The following is a 19,814-nucleotide window of genomic DNA, read 5'->3' as shown; positions in this document are numbered from 1 at the left end:
CCTTGTGCATTCCTGAGCTGATGACTGTGTGTGCGTGCTTTTTTCCTGGTTTGTGACGTCATCATGGCATGTTGGGGCTTGTTTAGCAGTGTTGCAATTTTACCCGCCGCTATTATCCTGTTGTTATCTTGGGTTTGCCGCGAAGCGATGTGTGGTGACTCTGCGATTATTCCTGACGTCTTAAGCCTTTTCCCTGCTCGCTTAAAGGAATTTGTGTGCCCTTGTCCTGTGCTTTCTTTGCGACAATGCGGCTCTGTATGTAGCTTTGGGACAATGCAGCCTGTGCATGCAGCATTATGGAAGAATTATCTGATACCAGAAATGGGTGTCTTTTGCTTAGTTTATTAGCATATGCTTCAGTTTTTTAAGTCAAGCACAAGTGCGCGCAATTTTTGCTGCTCTTTCCTCAAATCACTGCTTTTGCGCAGGTACAGCTGTCGCATGGTACAGCTGAGAAGTGGGTTTCTCTGCTTGTTTGTTAGATGTTGTTAGGACCTCAGTATGTTGAAGAAGTACGCTGTTATAGGTATTCGTGCAGAAACGCTTGAATCTGAGCGCAGGATAGGAATTCCTGAAGCACGGCACCCTCAGTGTAAATTAATTATTATGGATGCGAGTCTGCTTCACTGCATGACAAGGCTGAAATTGGAAGAGAGAAAAAATTGGAGCGCTTCATTAATGGCGATCCAAGTAATAGGGCAATTGTAGTTTCCATAGAAAGTAGAATTTTAATAGGCACCTAAAATTATAGTTTTGTAGTAGCTTTCCTAAACTGCAATGCAATAATCATTAATATGGTGGGAATGCAATCATGTTCCTGTAAAGGCGTTCTGTCTAGTCCTCTGTCGAGCGCGAATAGAACTTTGCCCCCAGGCTTTCGCGCCTTTTTGCTCGCAGGTGTAGCCTTAGACAACGAATGTATGCGCATAGAAAGGGTCATGTATTACATAAGCCTGGTGATGATGTTGAGTGGTCTCACTTATTATTTTAAAAGAGCAGTGGTAGTTTACTGGTGATGTGAATCTAATGACCATGATGAGCCTTTGTGGTGAAAATCGCTAATATGCATGGTGCTTTTTTTGTTGAATTTTATTGTAAAAGTGAACGTCATTAAGAATCGGACAAAGGAAATACTCTTCCGATTCAATAATTAATAGGAGTCTTTGCCGCTGTCTTCTTCAGACAGAATGTGATGCCCTGGACGTATTTCTGATGAGCACTGTTTTTGAATAAGAGGAGTGCGTGTGCTTAGAAATAGTTTGATACTAGTTTTCTTCTTTGTTCAAGTGGTTGTTTTTGATTTTTTCCACCTTGTTGTCTGACAAACATGTGCTGACATGCCTGGGCCTGTTCTGACATGCTTTCCTTCTACATGTAGTTTTCTCTTTTTGAAAGAAACATTATTGACGATTGTGCTCCCTTGAATGGGAATAGTGCTATTCTTGATAATTTTGCAATTCATTTAGTTCAGAGAGTAACTGCGAGGGGGACAGGTGTGTGAGTTTATCCAGTCGAGGAACAAAGCGACATTATTCAGTTAGCTGCCTGGATCACGGATGGGATGGACATGTCTTGCTGAACCATTATTCTATTTTTTCCTGTAGAGTAAGACTTTGGGAATGAAATGCTTAATTCCTACAATCTCCTCTCATGTATGGTGCTCCTCTGCAATAGTTCCCTATGCAATCGTTATAGTAGAATAAAGGAAATAATCTTGGGATAGTGATTCAATAAATAACAGGTCCCGTATCTAGAGCATACGCGTCCTTGAGCCACATACCTGCATGATGACGTCATACCATAACACTATTGTTTCAGGTTGACCTTGTCTAGAGGAGCATTAGTGGAAAAAAACAGTGCAGCCCTGAGACAATAGGGTGACGTCACGACCAATGAGAACGGCCTGCAGGGGGCGCAAGGATTCACCCCAAGAACACAATGATATCCTCAGGTAATCCCAAGGATGTTCCATTGGGACAGGAATAACATCCCTCGGAAATCCCCGTATGGTCCTCAGTTTGTCAGAAAAGCGTTAAAATGCAACGTCTCGGGCCATCCCCAGAAGCTCCTCAGGAAGTGTCCAAAAACACCACCAGTAAGGTTTTAGGAGCAAAACAGGATATCTCATTGTGTTGATTTATGTATTTATTTATTAGCGAAATGGGGCCCATTTTGAGTACAAGGCCGTTTTTCTCTTTACGGCATTTGCTCAACCTTAGTCACCAGTCAGTCATGGTGGGAATGCAATCATGTTCCTCTAAAGGCGTTCTGTCTAGTCCTCTGTCGAGCGCGAATAGAACTTTGCCCCCAGGCTTTCGCGCCTTTTTGCTCGCAGGTGTAGCCTCAGACAACGAACGTATGCGCATAGAAAGGGTCATGTATGACATAAGCCTGTTGATGATGTTGAGTGGTCTCACTTAATATTTTAAACGAGCAGTGGTAGTTTACTGGTGATGTGAATCTAATCACCATGATGAGCCTTTGTGGTGAAAATTGCTAATATGCATGGTGCTTTTTTTGATGAATTTTATTGTAAAAGTGAACGTCATTAAGAATCGGACAAAGGAAATACTCTTGCGATTCAATAATTAATAGGAGTCTTTGCCGCTGTCTTCTTCAGACAGAATGTGATGCCCTGGACGTATTTCTGATGAGCACTGTTTTTGAATAAGAGGAGTGCGTGTGCTTAGAAATAGTTTGATACTAGTTTTCTTCTTTGTTCAAGTGGTTGTTTTTGATTTTTTCCACCTTGTTGTCTGACAAACATGCGCTGACATGCCTGGGCCTGTTCTGACATGCTTTCCTTCTACATGTAGTTTTCTCTTTTTGAAAGAAACATTATTGACGATTGTGCTCCCTTGAATGGGAATAGTGCTATTCTTGATAATTTTGCAATTCATTTAGTTCAGAGAGTAACTGCGAGGGGGACAGGTGTGTGAGTTTATCCAGTCGAGGAACAAAGCGACATTATTCAGTTAGCTGCCTGGATCACGGATGGGATGGATATGTCTTGCTGAACCATTATTCTATTTTTTCCTGTAGAGTAAGACTTTGGGAATGAAATGCTTAATTCCTACAATCTCCTCTCATGTATGGTGCTCCTCTGCAACAGTTCCCTATGCAATCGTTATAGTAGACTAAAGGAAATAATCTTGGGATAGTGATTCAATAAATAACAGGTCCCGTATCTAGAGCATACGTGTCCTTGAGCCACGTACCTGCATGATGACGTCATACCCTAACACTATTGTTTCAGGTTGACCTTGTCTAGAGGAGCATTAGTGGAAAAAACAGTGCAGCCCTGAGACAATAGGGTGACGTCACGACCAATGAGAACGGCCTGCAGGGGGCGCAAGGATTCACCCCAAGAACACAATGATATCTGTTGGATTTCGCGTTGATATCAAGGAACGAGGAGAAGGAAGAGGCGATGAGGAAGACGAGGACGATTTTTTGCGTTGTAACGTTTTGATTGGGTTATTCTAGGTTGGGATCTCGTGGGAGCAGGTTGGTTTAATTAAACTGCGTTGTTTCTGATCAACTGATCCTCTCATTTTTATCTTCACTTATCGCCGGTCTCTAACTAACGTATTTGAGACAAAACATTTGGTGCCGAAACCCGGGAGACGGGAAAAAACCGAAGAGGATCAAGAACGGAACGGAACGAAAGCAATCATCAACGCATTGGAACGAACTGAGATGGAACTACTTGCCAAGAAACGAAAAGCTCTACGATCCCAGGTCACACGACTGATCAACGAAGTTCAAGAAGCCCTGACACTGTCGGGTACAGAAGATGTTTGTGTGTTCGAAGATAGGCTAAAGGCATTGCAGCTGCAGTTGAACGCTGTGGACGACAAAATCGAGCAAGAGCGTGCAGATCAACTGGACGAGGCAGAGTTCGAGCAAGTATTTCAGTACAATAACAAGTTGGTAACGTGTTTGGCGAAGTTGGCACATCGACGTGAAGCGTTCGAGGCTTCGGAACGAGCTGCACGTGACTCGTCGGGGAGCAACCCTTCGAATGGAACGGCACTCTCAATGAATCGCACGAAGGTTCGACTGCCCAAACTGGAATTGATGAGGTTCAACGGAGAAAGGACTACCTGGCAGCAATTTTGGGAGCAGTTTGACCTCGTCGTACATCGAAATGAGGATCTTACGGAAGTGGACAAATTCAACTACTTGAAGGGATGCCTAACGGCTGACGCAGCAGCGGCAGTGAAAGGATTGCCTCCAACTGCAAGGTGTTACAACGACGCCATAGACTTGCTCAAGCGACGGTTTGGTGACGAAGAATTGCTCGTTCAGTCTCATATGAGAAAGCTCATTGACTTGAATCCAGTTTGTTCTTCGGATGACGTCAAGGGTCTCAGACATCTCTACGATAACGTGGTTGCGCACGTACGAGGATTGGAAGCATTGGGAAGAAAGCGGGAGACCTTCAGCAGTCTTCTGCTTCCAATACTTCAGCGAGCACTACCAAGAGACATTTTGCTCAGTCTCAACAAAAGGAACATAAGTGAGCGAAGAGACAGCACTGCAGCGGTTCTCGAGATGGGTCAACAAGAAACGGGCGACAGTGCTCGTCAGGGAACGATCGACAGGTCGGATTCTTTTACACAGTTACTCGACTTCTTGAAAGTGCAAGTCCAAAGCCGAGAAGATGTGGAGTTCATGCAACACATGAGCAGTAGGACGAAGAAACAAGACAGTACACACAGCAACAAAGACAGAGGCAAGCGCAAAGGTTCCAGGAAGTCATCGTCAACGGCTGTTCTTCAGCAATCCACCCAGGTAAACAGCTGCTTCTTCTGCAAGGCGGAAAGCCATTCAACGCTGGAGTGCGACATGAAGATTGGACTTGAAGAGAAGAAAAACAGACTTCGCTCTGAACGGAGGTGCTTCAGGTGCACGAGGCCGAATCACCAAGCAAAGACATGCCGAAGCCAAGTAAAATGCAAGAATTGCGGAGGTAGACATGCAACGGTCATGTGTGACCCAGACTTCGTACAGAAGAAAGCATCCACGCCGGATGCGATTACGTCGGTTCCAGTGAATTTGGAGCGTCACAGTGACCAAAGGAGATCAGCCGTTCTGTTACCCACCCTGACAGTTTGGGGTTGCAGGACTTCTCAACGGGAACATGTTCGAGCGCTCCTCGACAGTGGAAGCCAACGTTCATTTGTGTGCACAGAAATCTCCAGGAAGATGAGATGCAAGAAAGTTGGGACGGAGACGCTGACAGTCGGAGTCTTTGGTGGTCATCAAACCGAGAAGGAATTTCCACGCGTACTCGTACGCTTGGAAATAGGAGACGGCAAGTGCCAGGAGATAGAAGCCCTGGAGATAGAGACGATATGCAATCAGTTCATTCCAAGCCCATCAAGTGCTGTCGCCAAGAAACTAACACAGCTTCAGTGCAGATTGGGTGACACGTCAGCACTGGGAGGTCCAGTTAACATTGGGCTACTGTTCAGATGTGAACACTATTGGACAGTCACCACGGGCCGGTCAAGAAAACTGAACGGCCAACTACGAGCAATAGAAACGGTATTTGGATGGGCTGTCCAAGGTCCCGCACCAGAAGAAGCAGAAGGAGATGGCCAGTGTTCACAAGCTATTGCGTTAAAGGCTGCACTTTGCAACCGAGATACTTCTGACATCTTGACGAAGTTCTGGGCACTCGAAGCAATTGGTATCGATGACATGGAATCTCAGGGACTGGGCGACCCAGTTGTGAACTACTTCGAGCAAACAGTGAGCAAGAGTGATGAACGATACGAAGTAGCATTACCGTGGATGGACCACGTTAACCTCAATAACAACAAAGAAGTGGCCAAGAGACGGCTCCAGCAGCTGACGAGAAGTTTACAGAAAGCACCGGTGTTGCTGAAAGCCTACGACGTGGCGATCCGACAATACTACGGAGACGACATGGCGGAGCTGGTGGGCGAAGACATTCAGACGGAGCATTTCACCTATTACATGCCGCACCAGGCGGTTGTTCGTGAAGCAAACAGTACGACGAAACTGCGGGTAATGTGTGACGCGTCATCACACGCTCCAGGGTCATTGTCTCTCAACGACAATTTACAAAGCGGACCGAACTTGACAGCAGATCTCGTTGCCCTCCTACTGAACTTCAGGCAGCACAACGTTGCGCTTGTCGCAGACATGGAAAAGGCCAGATTCAAGTGAAGGAGAGCGACAGAGACGCCCTGCGTTTTTTGTGGTACGATCGCATACCACGGCCTCAGGAGGACACGCCAAACATTGTCACATTCAGAATGAAGAGAGTCCCATTTGGGACTACTTCAAGTCCGTTTTTGTTGGCAGCCACGCTGAAGCACCACTTCGAGAACATGGCGCACAAGTTTCCAAGGTCTTCGAAGTTGCTTTCTGAAAGCATGTATGTGGACGACCTACTCACGGGGGCTGAAAATGAAGAAGCGGCGCTGAATCTGTACGAAGATGCCAACGACATGATGACAGAAGCATCGATGAAGTTACACAAGTGGGCTTCCAACAGCAAACTTCTTCGGGAACGTTTTGAGACAGATACGGGGGACACAAAGCACCTCGGCTACGTTGCAGGAGTGCTGAAAGTACTGGGACTAGTGTGGAATCCTGTCGAAGACAAGTTGGGCTACACCGTAGACAACGTACCGAGCTACGATGAAGAAAATCTACACACAAAGAGAACAATGTTGAAAGCAACGGCAAGTGTGTACGACCCGCTTGGATGGGTAGCACCATTTCTTGTACGCGCCAAGCATCTTTTTCAGAAGCTATGGGTCATGGAAGTCGACTGGGACGACGTAGTACCTGATGGCATCGATACTGAATGGAAAAAGTGGTGTTCGGAAGTTGACAAGCTGCGGAACATTCAAGTTCCTCGCCGTTACACCGAAAGTCTCCCAAGCCAGAGTTGTTTCTTCACCTTACACATCTTTGCGGATGCAAGCCCCATCGCTTACGGAACTGTTGCGTACTTGAGTGGCACTGACGAGCATGATAATACCACTTCGACGATTCTCATCAGTAAATCCCGAATTGCTCCTGTCAAAACGTTAACATTGGCAAGACTGGAACTAATGGCGTGCGTGTTATCAGCGAGATTGTATTCCTACTTGCAACGTCATCTGAAAGTCCGTCTAGAAGAAGTGGTCTTCTGGTCAGACTCGACGATCACTATCCATTGGATCAACGGCGAGCCAAGCAGGTGGAAAACCTTCGTACGAAACCGTGTGGAAGATATTCAACGACACACGGATGCTACTCAGTGGCGACATTGTTCCGGGAAGGAGAACCCGGCAGACTTAGTAACGAGAGGAGTATCCGCGACGAACCTGGTTTACAGTACCCTGTGGTGGAACGGGCCGGAGTGGATAAGGGAATCAAAGGAGAACTGGCCTCAAGGAAAAACGGATGGTGTGCAGTATCATAGTAGTGAAGAGGAGGCCGTGAAGGAAACAGGGGTCCTTCAGACGCAAGTCGCTGAAACGACAGGCAACGCTTTGCTAGACGTAGAGTCGTATAGCAGTCTTCACTGACTCCTGAGAGTGACAGCCTGGATTCTGCGCTATGTGAGAAATTTGAGGCCAGGGAGAAGAACGTCGGGCCCCACGACCGTTACGGAATTAGCCGAGGCAGAGAAGCACTGGACAAAACACGTTCAGGGACAATGTTTTGCGACAGAGATTAAGTGCACCCTGGAGAACCGGAAGCTACCAGGAAATTCTCCCCTACGCACAGTGACCCTGTTTATCGACAAGGAGGGCCTGCTCAGAATCAACGGCCGACTGCAGTTCAGTGGGAAAGGGTACGATGAACAGCATCCCATTGTTCTGCCGAAGATGCACCATCTGTCAACGTTAGTAGTGCGAGGATGTCACCGACAGGTGCTTCACAGTGGTGTGCGAGACACACTGGTCCAAGTAAGGGAAAGGCACTGGATCGTGGGTGCACGACAACTGATAAAGAAGCTCATCAAACAGTGCATCATCTGTCAGCGATTCCATTCAAGACGAGCGGAAGAAGCGGTACCACCACTACCAAAGGAACGAGTGACAGAGGCGTTACCTTTCGAGGTCACCGGAATGGACTTCGGTGTGCCATTGTTAGTAAAAGGCAGGAGGAGTACCCACACGTCGTACATCACGCTTTTTACATGCGGTGTAACTAGGGCAATTCACCTAGAGTATGTTGAAGATATGTCTACAGACACGTTTCTACGAGCATTCAGACGATTCGTCTCACGACGAGGAGTACCACGGATCATCTACACTGACAATGCTCTGTCTTTCAAGCGGTCCAAGAAGCACCTGGAAGAACTTTGGAATGCAATTCGGAACCCCGCGGTGCAAGATCACTTCGCAGGTCAGAAGGCACAGTGGAAATTCATCGTGGAAAGAGCCCCTTGGTGGGGTGGGTTCTACGAGCGTCTGATGGGATCCACGAAGCTGGCGTTGAAGAAAACTATAGCGACAAAGTTTTTGTCTGCGGACGAGCTGACAACGTACCTGTGCGAAATAGAGGCAGTCTTGAACTCAAGGCCCCTCACCCACCTCTATGACGAACCTCAGGAGCCAGTGCCACTTTGCCCCGCTTACTTTCTCGCAGGAAGAAGACTGACCACGCTACCGAACTTAACGGGTCCGGAAGTGACTAACATAGCACACAATCAGCTGCGCAAGTCGTGGTCGGATCGCCAAATGGTTTTGGCAGCATTCTGGAAAAGATGGTCCAAAGACTATCTTGCAGAGTTGAAAACAGGGCCGTCAACAAGAGGACGGAAAACTCGTTTTGCTGCAAGAGACTATGCTGCCTCGGCAGCAGTGGAAGATGGCAAGAGTCGAACAGTGTTTCGTCGGAAGAGATGGGAAGGTCAGATCGTGCATGCTGAAGCTTCCGAGCGGAATAACTTTGAAGAGACCAATTCAACTATTATACCCCCTTGAGTTAGGAGAATGAAAATGTCTACGTCATTTTGGGGGGGAATGTGCTGGATTTCGCGTTGATATCAAGGAACGAGGAGAAGGAAGAAGCGATGAGGAAGACGAGGACGATTTTTTGCGTTGTAACGTTTTGATTGGGTTATTCTAGGTTGGGATCTCGTGGGAGCAGGTTGGTTTAATTAAACTGCGTTGTTTCTGATCAACTGATCCTCTCATTTTTATCTTCACTTATCGCCGGTCTCTAACTAACGTATTTGAGACAAAACAATATCCTCAGGTAATCCCGAGGATGTTCCATTGGGACAGGAATAACATCCCTCAGAAATCCCCGTATGGTCCTCAGTTTGTCAGAAAAGCGTTAAAATGCAACGCCTCGGGCCATCCCCAGAAGCTCCTCAGGAAGTGTCCCAAAAACACAACCAGTAAGGTTTTAGGAGCAAAACAGGATATCTCATTGTGTTGATTTATGTATTTATTTATTAGCGAAATGGGGCCCATTTTGAGTACAAGGCCGTTTTTCTCTTTACGGCACTTGCTCAACCTTAGTTCGCAGCTTTTAGTTTGCTGCTTTTTATTTGTTTAGTGTATTTCTCATAACGGACAAAGAGCGCGGCGGTTTAAAAAGCAAGCAGAAAGAAATATCAAAGATTTCCAGGAGCACTATGTCCGAGAAACTCACTTCGAAAGGTACTGGACTTTCCCTCCGAACAGAAACATATACTGTTTAAAAAGCAAGCAGAAAGAAATATCAGATTTCCAGGAGCACTATGTCTGAGAAACTCCCTTCGAAAGGTTCTGAACTTTCCCTCCGAACAGAAACAGATACTATTTATTGCTTGTTACGCATCCTACCATAAATTTGAGAGCCTTAGTCACTTCCGAATTAATAACGAAGGGTGAGCTGCTACGTTTAATTCGATTACGCAAACAAATAATACAACAAACGAGGACTTGCTAGAGTTTTAACTCCCTATCAATGCAAATCCTATGTTTCTTACTCCATTTGGTTTGAGACATTCGGTGGGACCTTGGGAGGTGAAAAACAGTGCAAGAGAATCGCGCATTTCTGTCTTTTTCGCGGTAAATGCTTCATGTGTCATAGACAGTCACATTTTTCTGGGAAGAGGAATCTTACAGAGGACCGCACTTCGTTTGACAAATGCCATTCAGCCCCAGAGATCGACCCAAAAACAAAACAAATGTATCACTCAGTATTTGGGGAATCTTAGCAGGTAAACTATACAAAATATTTCTCATCCAGTCAGTTGCCCACAGGGACACGCACAGGACGTACTTGAATGACTCTTTGTGGACAGTCCGCGAGTATCGTCCTCAGGACGCTCTGCGGATTCATATCGAAGGACGAGGACACGATGACACTTTGGGGACATCCTCAGGACCGCGTGTGTTCTTTGGGATCTCTCTTGGACACTGGTGGGTGAGGACACATTAATTCTGCTCCTAGCAATTGCGTTGGCCGTCAGTGGAAGAGCGTAGCTTCGATGGGGTTCTGTCTGCCTCTGATGGGGTGCGGATGTGTGGTACATCACTGGTTAATGGTCTTCGACGATACAGGTGGATTTTGTGACGAGCGGATTTAGAATGAGGGAATGTAGTGTACGTGTCCGATGATGGTGAGTGTCTTTTCATCCTGTTCAAGTGTTTGCTTTCCTCTGTTGCCCAGCAGTCGTGCGATTTGTCCTGACGTGTCCTGACATGCCCCGATATGCATGCTTTCCTTTGTTGACGCTTTGTATTTTTCTTTTTTGACAAGGAACATTCTTGTCTTGACGATGTCGATAGTGCTGCCCTGAATGGGAATAGTGCTATTCTTAATAATGTTGCGATTAAATTAGTTCAGAAATCAACCGCAAGAGGGATAGATGCATGACTTTATAGAGGAGAAAACGCATTACGATGCAGTTCCGTGCCTGGCTGTCGGATGGAGCAGACGCATCGTTCTGCGCTCCTTGTTACCCGTACTCTGTGTTGATTTGTTGAATGCCTAGTCCTCTTATTAGCCATTGATGGAGTGACGTGTTAGGATATTTTGTTCTTTTGCAAGTCTCATTTAGTAAGACTTTGGAATTCCTACGATCAGCTTTCATACATGGTGCTCTTCTGCAATAGCTTGCTATGCAATCGTTATAGAAGAATAAAGGAAATAATCTTGGGATAGTGATTCAATAAATAACAGGTCCCCTGTCTAGAGCGTACACGTCCTTGAGCCACGCAGGTGCATGATGATGTCATACCACGGCTTCATTGGAGATTGACCTTGTCCAGTTGTGTCGACCGTGTGAAAAAAAAAAACGGTGTAGCCTTGGGACAATGGGATGACGTCATGACCAATGAGCAACGCCAGAAGAGGGCGAAGGAATGCTCTTCTCTCTTAGCCTCTCGCAGGTGGTTGCCGTAGAGGGCGCTAAGAGCGCACGCATGCGTAGCGGACGTAACATGTCGCCCCAGTCAGTTGCTCGCTGGCTGTCGCAGTCCCAGCGCTCGCTCAGTTTCTGCCTGCCTCTTGGATGGAGCAGTCACATCGGTCTGTGCTCCTGTTGTGGTGGGTTGATTTGCTGTGTAACTAATTCTTTCACCAACTTTATCCCCGATTTGTTTGCAATTTTCATGCCCGTGCACGTCGGGTGCTGGTTGCTGTTGTCCGGGCATCCCCCCCATTTTCTATCTTCTTCTGCCTTGGGAACGGGAGTAGCGCTGACGTGATTCTTAAAAATTTTGTCGTGAGATTAGTTGGGAAAGCAACCGCTAGGGGGTGCAGCTGCGGGGCTTTATACCGGAGAAAAAAACCATTACGAGTGAGTTCTCTGCCTGGCTGTCAGATGGAGCAGTCGCATCGTTCTGTGCTCCCCGTGACTGCTGTTGTGGTGGGCTCATTTGTTGTGTAACTTATTATTTTTCTTGTTAGCTATTGATGGTTTGCATATTTACTCTTGCTTTCCCAGCCTCTGTATTTCGAGTGTTTTTCTCCTGGCATGTCCAGAGCTGTCCTAACCTGCCCAGACATGTCACAATGATGTCACAGCTAACGTCACAGGATGTTCGGAACTTGTGGTCATAGCTGCGATGCTTTGCAACCTGCCTCTGTGCTCCGTCGCCCGGCGATGGTCAGCGACCGTTCTGTACCGCTTTCTTCAAGATGGCATTGTTCATATTCAGCTAAACTCCTTCTCTCCACTCTATCTCTATTTTTTTTATGACCACGACTATCCTGAAACGCACAGGGTGGTCTGGACACGAGTTAGATGCTCCCCAATTAGTGTGATGACTCATTGGATGATGCTGCTTAATGTGGGGGTCTTAATTAGCTCTAATTGCCAATTAAAGGTGTCCAGAAGCCTTGTAGCGTTTCCGGATAGTCGTGGTCATTCATTACTACTTACAAAAGTTCAGTGGTGTGATAATTTTTACTTCTCTGCTTGTACTTCAGAAGCGTTTCTGGTCAAGTTTTGGAGGAGCAACAGTCCACGACAGAGCCACAAGAATGCTGAGGTTGCTCTGCACAGATAATGTGGCCGCTAACTTTAGCTGGCAGGGTGCGAAAAGGAAGCTCACGTTCTGCGAACTAGAGTCTTGGGCAGTGCTGCGAGGTATGCATCAGGTTTCATGTCGTGAGGTATTCTGAAAATGCTTTATACGTGGCATCTCCCTTGATAGGCACCTGCTGTTGCCCGCTTTTGAATTTCGCTGCACTGAGTAGATAGACCTATAGATAGGTTATGTATAGGTCTCTTTCTGTGTTGTGCCATTAATACATGATGCCTCCTATTTCAACATCAAGTGCAGGGTACTGCTTGAACAGCCATCCCTAGCTTATAAACCCACCGGCACACCACACGTGGTGTGTACGTGTAACTATTTCAGCAGATGAACACTTGCGTTTCTGCATATTACAGTATTATTATCGGAAAGAAAAATTTAGTAAATTAATATAATCAGTCATATGGCAGGAAATATAAAAGGTGATCATGTTAAGTCTTGCAAGAATGTTGGATGATGTCCAGTACTGCCTCCTCTAACATTCTTGTGAACTGAACTTCGGGTGCAGCCCGCAGTAGGACACAGCAAATGGTACATTGCGTAAAGTGCAAAGAACAAAGGCGTTATAATTGTCTCCAAACATTTTCCATACTAGACCATGCGCAATTCACTCATTTTCTTTTCACAGATGCTGTCAGGTCTAACAAGCGGCTGAAGGAAACAATAGACTTTGACGTCGAAAACGTCGCGAAGTCTTGGCTTCGTCATGCTAAAGAACGGGACTAGTGATTTCCCCAGAAATTCATTGCTGGGGGGGGGGGGGGGGTTATGCTTGGTGAAGGTTCCGCTTACGAAATTTTTCTTAGACACGGAAAGAATCGTGGCACAATGGTGACATATCTGCACAGCTTTCCCGTTTTATTTGTACATGTTAGAACACAGTACATTAGAATACAGATTCATTATGAACGGCATTTCAACATTAAGATGCATAATGACATGACCGACACAGAAAAAAGACTAGCACCTCGTCTCACGTAGCTCAATGCATACCTGGCAACCAACGGTGAAAACCTTAGACGAAAAAAGCAGAATACCTGGCTTGATTGAGGTGCACGCAAATGGTTCTTCATGATCCACATTGAGTTTGTGTGCCCGCACGCATCTTTGCTCGTATATACGCGCAATATATGCATATTGAACAGTCACTTTCAAATGATTTTAGAGAAATGCATGCTACGATCATCCACATGGCTGTGGTCCTACAGCCCAAGTTTGACAATACATGATGTAATTCGCTGCGGCGGACTCACTACCAGCTAGAACGTGCTGGTGGCCGAGTTGGTTGGAGTCACCTGAGAAATTTCAAGGGGGGTGTTGCAAAAATGCAGGGAGGGTGTATATCTCCCCCTGAGGGGAGTGTAGGGAAATCCATGAACGGGACCACAAGAGAACAAGGGAGGAGCCTTCAAAGTCTTGTCAACAAAGCAACTAGCAAGTAACTTTTCCACCCATTCAGCTGAGGCAAGTCATGAAAACATCACAGATGGTCTTGCAAGATGAATAGAGGGCTCAGCGGACATCTGCTACATTGGCTTACAAGCTAGCTTTTTATGTACCGCCTTTTGCGAACAAATGTAGTATTGACAAAAGAACTGGGAATATGGTCGTCAAGCCCTATCAGGAAAGCAAGCACACAGTATCAAATTTCTGTAATTTTGTTTAGAAGTGAAGTAGATGTCTGCTTAGATCTGTCTTCATCACACACATAATAATATTGATAGCTGCAGTGCAAATGTGCAGTCGTCTCCCTGTATCTCAGCGTCAGAATTGCGTTACGTGATGTCTGCTGGCCATATACAGGGTGGCCCACCAACCATGATAAGTATTCACAATAAAAAAATGTAGGCAGCAGAAAGACATGCGGTCGAAAGTATTTTTTCCCAATACCTTTTCTGCGTGTTTGTATGTAATAGTTTTGTGTAAATTCAGTTGACAGAAATTAAATTTCTTGAATTGTACTGAAGAAAATAGGTTTCTCGTGGTCATTTTACTCAACATGGCACAAAATCTTTCACCTAAGGCAACATCATTTGCAGAAATAAATTTGCTGAAAATTTGAGGAAATAAGCTCTCGGCACCATCCACTTTATTTCGGAAGTCAAGCTGTCTTATCAGGGCTAGGCTTCTTACCCTCTCCCTCCCATGTGGCGTGTCGATTCACCTTCTTTCGTCACGCTTTGACGCTCAGACTAGTGCCGAAAAAAAGTGGGTGGTGCTGAGGGCGTATTTCTACCAGTCTCAGGCGAATTTATTTCAGCTATTGCTGTCGCATTACGGGACAGAATTCAGAGAGTCACCTATTTCCATAAAAAAATAAGATTAGGTTGACTTGGTAAATTTCGAAGTTGAATTTAAGAAATTCAATTTGCATTAATTAAAATTATATCAAACTTACAAACACATGGGAAGATGAGACAATTGATGTTCTGGGGCTGGAACACATATAAAGGACAAATACATACAAAGCCTCAAGTGCCTATTTCATGTGCATCTTTCACCATCTTTCAACACATGGGAAGAGTTCTTAGGAAGAGAAAAATACTTTTGACCGCATATCTTTCCATTGCCTATATTTTTTATTGTGAATAGTTATCACGGTTCAGGACTGTCCTGTATATCATGTGCAAAACCGGCATCCATAGTGCCTGTGTAGCTTGCCTGCTTATTTTTAATTAAAAGACAAACCATTCGTGTGTCTTTCTCTCAAACGGGTGATTATGCGATTTTCCTGCCTACATTAACAGTCTGCTTGTAAGAGCAGTTTAACTTTGCTAAATGAACACGTTAGCCACATATAAATTGTTTGCAGTAGCAACGGGCTATGTGTTCATTAGATCTGACTTTTATAGCAGGTAACACATGTAAAAGTTTTCAGTTTTGTATAAATATGGTTATTTTTGTGATACTCATTTTTGTGCATATTCTTATACCTTTTGCTTAACTTTCTGTGACTCTTGTAGTGTAAAGAATTTTAGAACTGCCAAGTGGTTAGACTGTACTGTCATTTTTTTACTTTTTTAATTGCACGAGAATGACGTGCATATATCTTGACTGTGATATAATGTGCACATGGTTTTGTACTGCGAAAAAAATGTTTAAGTCCTGAACTCAAAAGTTGTACTTTTTTCTTTTTTTTTCAGTGCACAAATGCCGTGCACATATCTTGACTGTGATGTTATGATGTCATAACTTATGAGCGGCCAAACTGGCCAAACAAAGTGGCCAAACTCAAAACTCCAGAAGTTGCAAAGTGTGCCGTTCACTGTCTTGACTGTGATATAGTGAGCTTTTATTTATTTTTTAATGCACAAATGTGCACTGATCTTGACTGTCATATGACGAGTGCTTGTACTTTTTTGTGGGGTTTCGCCTTTTAATTTCACAAGTATGCTGGGCAGATATTTAATGTTATATAAAAAGTAGTGACTTTTGTACTTTGAAGAATTTGTGAGTCTGGTAAACGTTGAAAATGAACCCTGCATTCCACTGCATGCATTTAAAATTTCAATGTAACATATTTCAGCATGTAACATATGCACTGATGCATATGTTACATGCTGTTACATTAAATTGCAATACAAATTTTGAATACGTCTCTGTTAAGGCTGATAATCTTGCTAAAACAGCTGTAGGTGCATGTGCTGTAACAGTCTCATACATGTCCCTGCAATGACCCCTGAAAATCATAGCAGGACTTCCAAAGGATACCAAATCTGCGGCCACGCGGAGCTCCACAGGACATCCTGTACACTTCAACTCCCCAAAATGGTCACATCCTGTGGACGCCCGGATCTCCACCTCAGGTTTTCCACGGGACATCCGTAGGAGAGCATTGTTCCTGTTCGAACTGTCCCAAGCAGCAAAATGCACTGAAAGTCGAGTGCAATAGGGGTGGATGGGTAGGTGAAAGGCCTTGAACAAGTTCATGAAAGTACAGAACATTGTTAAGACACATACCGTCCACCCCTACGGCACTCGACTTTCAGTACATTGTGCTGCCTGGGGTGGCGTGGGTTGATTATATTCCAAAACATGGGGGGTTAGTAAGGAGGATAGAGTAGAAGGTCAATCTGAAAGTATTTGTGCTTCGCTAACCTCAGCGATCGCTTGCATTGTGATAGGCGCGATAATGATATCTGCTCCAGGCGCCATCAGTGCCTGTGCGCTTAGCGTGTCTAAATAATCGTTTCTTCATGTTGGACAATGATTTTAGCGTATGGGTAAACCATGGTGCAGAAGAACAAGAAGGAATAGATATCTTGGGTATGCGGGCGTTGGCAAGATTCAGTATCGTTGTTTTAAAGAGCGTCCAGTTTCCTTCGACTGAGTGTAGAGCGCTGTTGGTTATGAAAGAAGAAATTGAGCTCGTGATTGATGGCTTCGAAATTGGCTTTATTATACAAGTTTATTACCTTTCTTGCAATACTGTGGCGAGGAGCGTTTATGCGGTAGAAGAAATGCAAGACTTTGCGATCACTAAGCTCGCCAACTATTGACATAGATTCGATGGTGTCAGGCGCAGATGATAATACGAGGTCGAGTGTATTTGGTGTAGAGACAATGACTTTTGTAGGAAACGTTACGCCCTGGGTGGGGTTGAAGCCATGACACATATCGATGAAACCTTTGTCAATGGTAGCGGAACTAGGTATAGCATCTTTATTGGACCATATGACGCTAGGTAGATTAAAATCACCTGTGAGAGTAATGCAGTGGTTAGAGAAGTGGGTTGAGATGAACGATATATCATTGCGCAGGTGAGTAACAAAATCAGACCGATCACTGGAGACCGATAACAAATCCCAAACACAGAACTGGTGCGTACATGGTATCTCTAAGCGGGATGTTATGTTAATAATCGACGATGCATGGGATACAGGTTTTGACGGCAATGAGAACCCCCCCCCCCCCCGCCTCGCCTACCTTCCTGTCACGGCGGAAATATTTGAATTCATTGTTGTGGTGCAATATTTCCGTGTCAGAAACGTCCGTAGACAACCATGTTTCTGCTAGAGCGATTATGTCGGGGTCAGACGAGGCGAGCAAGCTGAACAGGTCGTCCCGCTTAGGTATGACACTTTTAGTGTTCGTAAATAAGACGGAAAGGGGACGAGAAGAGGAGTTGTGGCCTGTTATGATACCTGTCCCACAACTTTAGAAGATACATGGTCAAAAATGTACACTTTCCCTCCAACCAACAACTTATCAAAACGTAGCTTGAAGGGGACAGCTTGAGCTATGGCGAACGCAAGAAGATGTCTTCGAGCTGTCCGAACCGCAAAGGAATAGTCGCCGGTGATGGAGTAACTACTGGATTTGAGCTTATGACCGTTGCTTAACACATTTTCCTTGGTTTTGTAGGAAGCAAATTTGACAATGATAGGTCGAAACTTGTCTGGCCGGTAACGCCCGATGCGATGAGCATGCTCTATGTCACGCGGGGATACAATGACTTGAAGTTTCTCTTTCAAAAGTCGAGCACCAAAGACTCAGAATTCGCCCAGGATTCAAAGGGACTGCCGTTAAGACCGTGAAACACGAGGTTGTTTCTACGCATTCGATTTTCGAGGTCATCCATTTTGCCTTTCATTATATTTATACTAGTTGCAAGCGAACCTGACGTAATAGACAGACGTTGACCTTTAGTGCGGATTTCATGAAGCGGTGATAGCTAGCTCAGACTCTATGGCGGAAACCTTTACGGCTAGATCGCTGACATTGGAGTAGGTAAAATTTAGCCTTGACTTGATGTCTTTTATTTCATTGAGTAGCCTGTCCGGCTTCGATACGGGGCACTATTGATAAGCTCTGTAGAATATGGGTTATTTGATCCTCGGTACGAGGGCCAGGGTTTAACTTGATGTCGCACGGCAGCAGCCCCGGGCGCCTTCGCACGACGGGGCGCCAGATAGCGGGTCCCGGGGGCTATAGGCAGAACAATAAAACAAGAATAACAATAATTTTGAGCTAGAGACAGCATATGAGCTTATCTGTTTTGTTTACAGAGCATCTGAAGGGGAGGGGGGCTTCACGCAGTCGTGCCCAGGACGGCAACTCGCGTTTCTTTTAGTGTTCTTCGCGATAACTTCTTTTACGTGTTTCACCACACCTAGCGAAGGTCTTGCATCCTTGCCAGGCGTGCTCGGTTCCCTGTAAGTCGTCCGTTCAGCACACAGTGGCAGTATGAGACACCATCCAAAGGATACACATGTGACGCATCCAAGCGGTTGTGGCGTCCTTTGACCACTCAAAAGCTTTTGACCGCGTGCGGCGCAGGTTCATATTTAGGACCTGGCCATTTTATCAGTTCGACGATACCCGACGATATCAGTATACTTCGTTGTAGTGTTGTACAACGGTGTCAGGAATCGTTGTCTCCATTGCTGGTGGACTCTCACCACTCTTTGACTTCTCTTGTAGTGTATGGCAGGGCTGCTCTTTGTCCCCAGCTTTATATGCTACTATGAAGTCATCCCTGTTCCCTACTACAACCAGGTCTGAACGGTGGGTACGAGACACCTGTATTTGCATACGCTGACGACATGCCTGTTATGCTTAAGGCTGAAAGCTGCCTGGGGCCATACTATAGTTGCACCACCAAATGCATATACACATATAGCCTCATGATGGAGATGAATTTGATAATGCACCTTCTTCCATATGGTTCCGAAAAAGACCGGCAAAAGACTGGCAACCCTGTGGTGACTACAGATCCCTCAATCTCCTCGCTGTGTCCGGTCGCTACCCTCTCCCTAACATTCTGGACTTCGCTGTTAACCTTCATGGCGCCACTCTATTTTCCACTTGATTGATTGACTGACTTTATCAAGCATATTAAATTCTCATGGCCCCGAAGATATCCCCAAAACAGCCGTCACGACACCATTTGGCTTATTAGAATTCCTGAGCATCCTTTTTGGCTTGAAGAACGCCGCTCAGACGTTCCAAAGATTTCTCGACTCCGTCCTCCGCGACTTGCCCTTCGTCTTCGCCTACGTGGAGTTACGCTCACAATCAACAAACGAACACCTCAAAGCAGTCCTTAAAATTGCAATTGTGTAATCACTTTCGCACAATGTTGATACTATGGTTAAAAACAAAATGTGCGCAGTGTCCTCATGACATGGCAAATAAAAAGGATTGCTGACCCAGTGATAGACCTACGCTAAGTGACAAAAATATGTAGATTTTATATCGTTTGAAGTTCTGTGTTGTATCATCTACATCAGGAAGAGGCTACCCTAAAGCTGGGGTATGCGTGGTATGGTAGCTTCTTTATGGCTCAATGTGGCC

At 45.4% G+C, this 19,814-nt stretch overlaps 3 protein-coding genes across 3 annotated transcripts; all 3 read left to right on the top strand.

Moving 5' to 3' along the window:
• The first annotated feature begins 3,699 nt into the window (after window positions 1-3,699).
• LOC135384464 (uncharacterized) lies at window positions 3,700-6,201 on the top strand. Its single transcript, XM_064613664.1, has one exon. The coding sequence runs from the start codon at window positions 3,700-3,702 to the stop codon at window positions 6,199-6,201; it is 2,502 nt and encodes an 833-aa protein (XP_064469734.1).
• A 164-nt stretch (window positions 6,202-6,365) lies between these two features.
• LOC135384463 (uncharacterized) lies at window positions 6,366-7,556 on the top strand. Its single transcript, XM_064613663.1, has one exon. The coding sequence runs from the start codon at window positions 6,366-6,368 to the stop codon at window positions 7,554-7,556; it is 1,191 nt and encodes a 396-aa protein (XP_064469733.1).
• A 303-nt stretch (window positions 7,557-7,859) lies between these two features.
• LOC135384461 (uncharacterized) lies at window positions 7,860-8,963 on the top strand. The gene has a single exon (XM_064613662.1). It carries the CDS (start codon window positions 7,860-7,862, stop codon window positions 8,961-8,963), a length of 1,104 nt encoding a protein of 367 aa, XP_064469732.1.
• Window positions 8,964-19,814: the final 10,851 nt, after the last annotated feature.

This window comes from Ornithodoros turicata, chromosome 2 (assembly GCF_037126465.1).
Source record: "Ornithodoros turicata isolate Travis chromosome 2, ASM3712646v1, whole genome shotgun sequence".
Lineage (NCBI taxonomy): Eukaryota > Metazoa > Arthropoda > Arachnida > Ixodida > Argasidae > Ornithodoros > Ornithodoros turicata.
Note: the sequence above shows the minus strand (reverse complement) of the source record. Positions and strands in the feature narration are given on the sequence as shown.

Bases quoted from the DNA above. Each gene is read 5' to 3' on its own strand.
- LOC135384464 (XM_064613664.1), top strand. From the start codon at position 3,700: ATGGAACTACTTGCCAAGAAACGAAAAGCTCTACGATCCCAGGTCACA.
- LOC135384461 (XM_064613662.1), top strand. From the start codon at position 7,860: ATGCACCATCTGTCAACGTTAGTAGTGCGAGGATGTCACCGACAGGTG.
- LOC135384463 (XM_064613663.1), top strand. From the start codon at position 6,366: ATGGCGCACAAGTTTCCAAGGTCTTCGAAGTTGCTTTCTGAAAGCATG.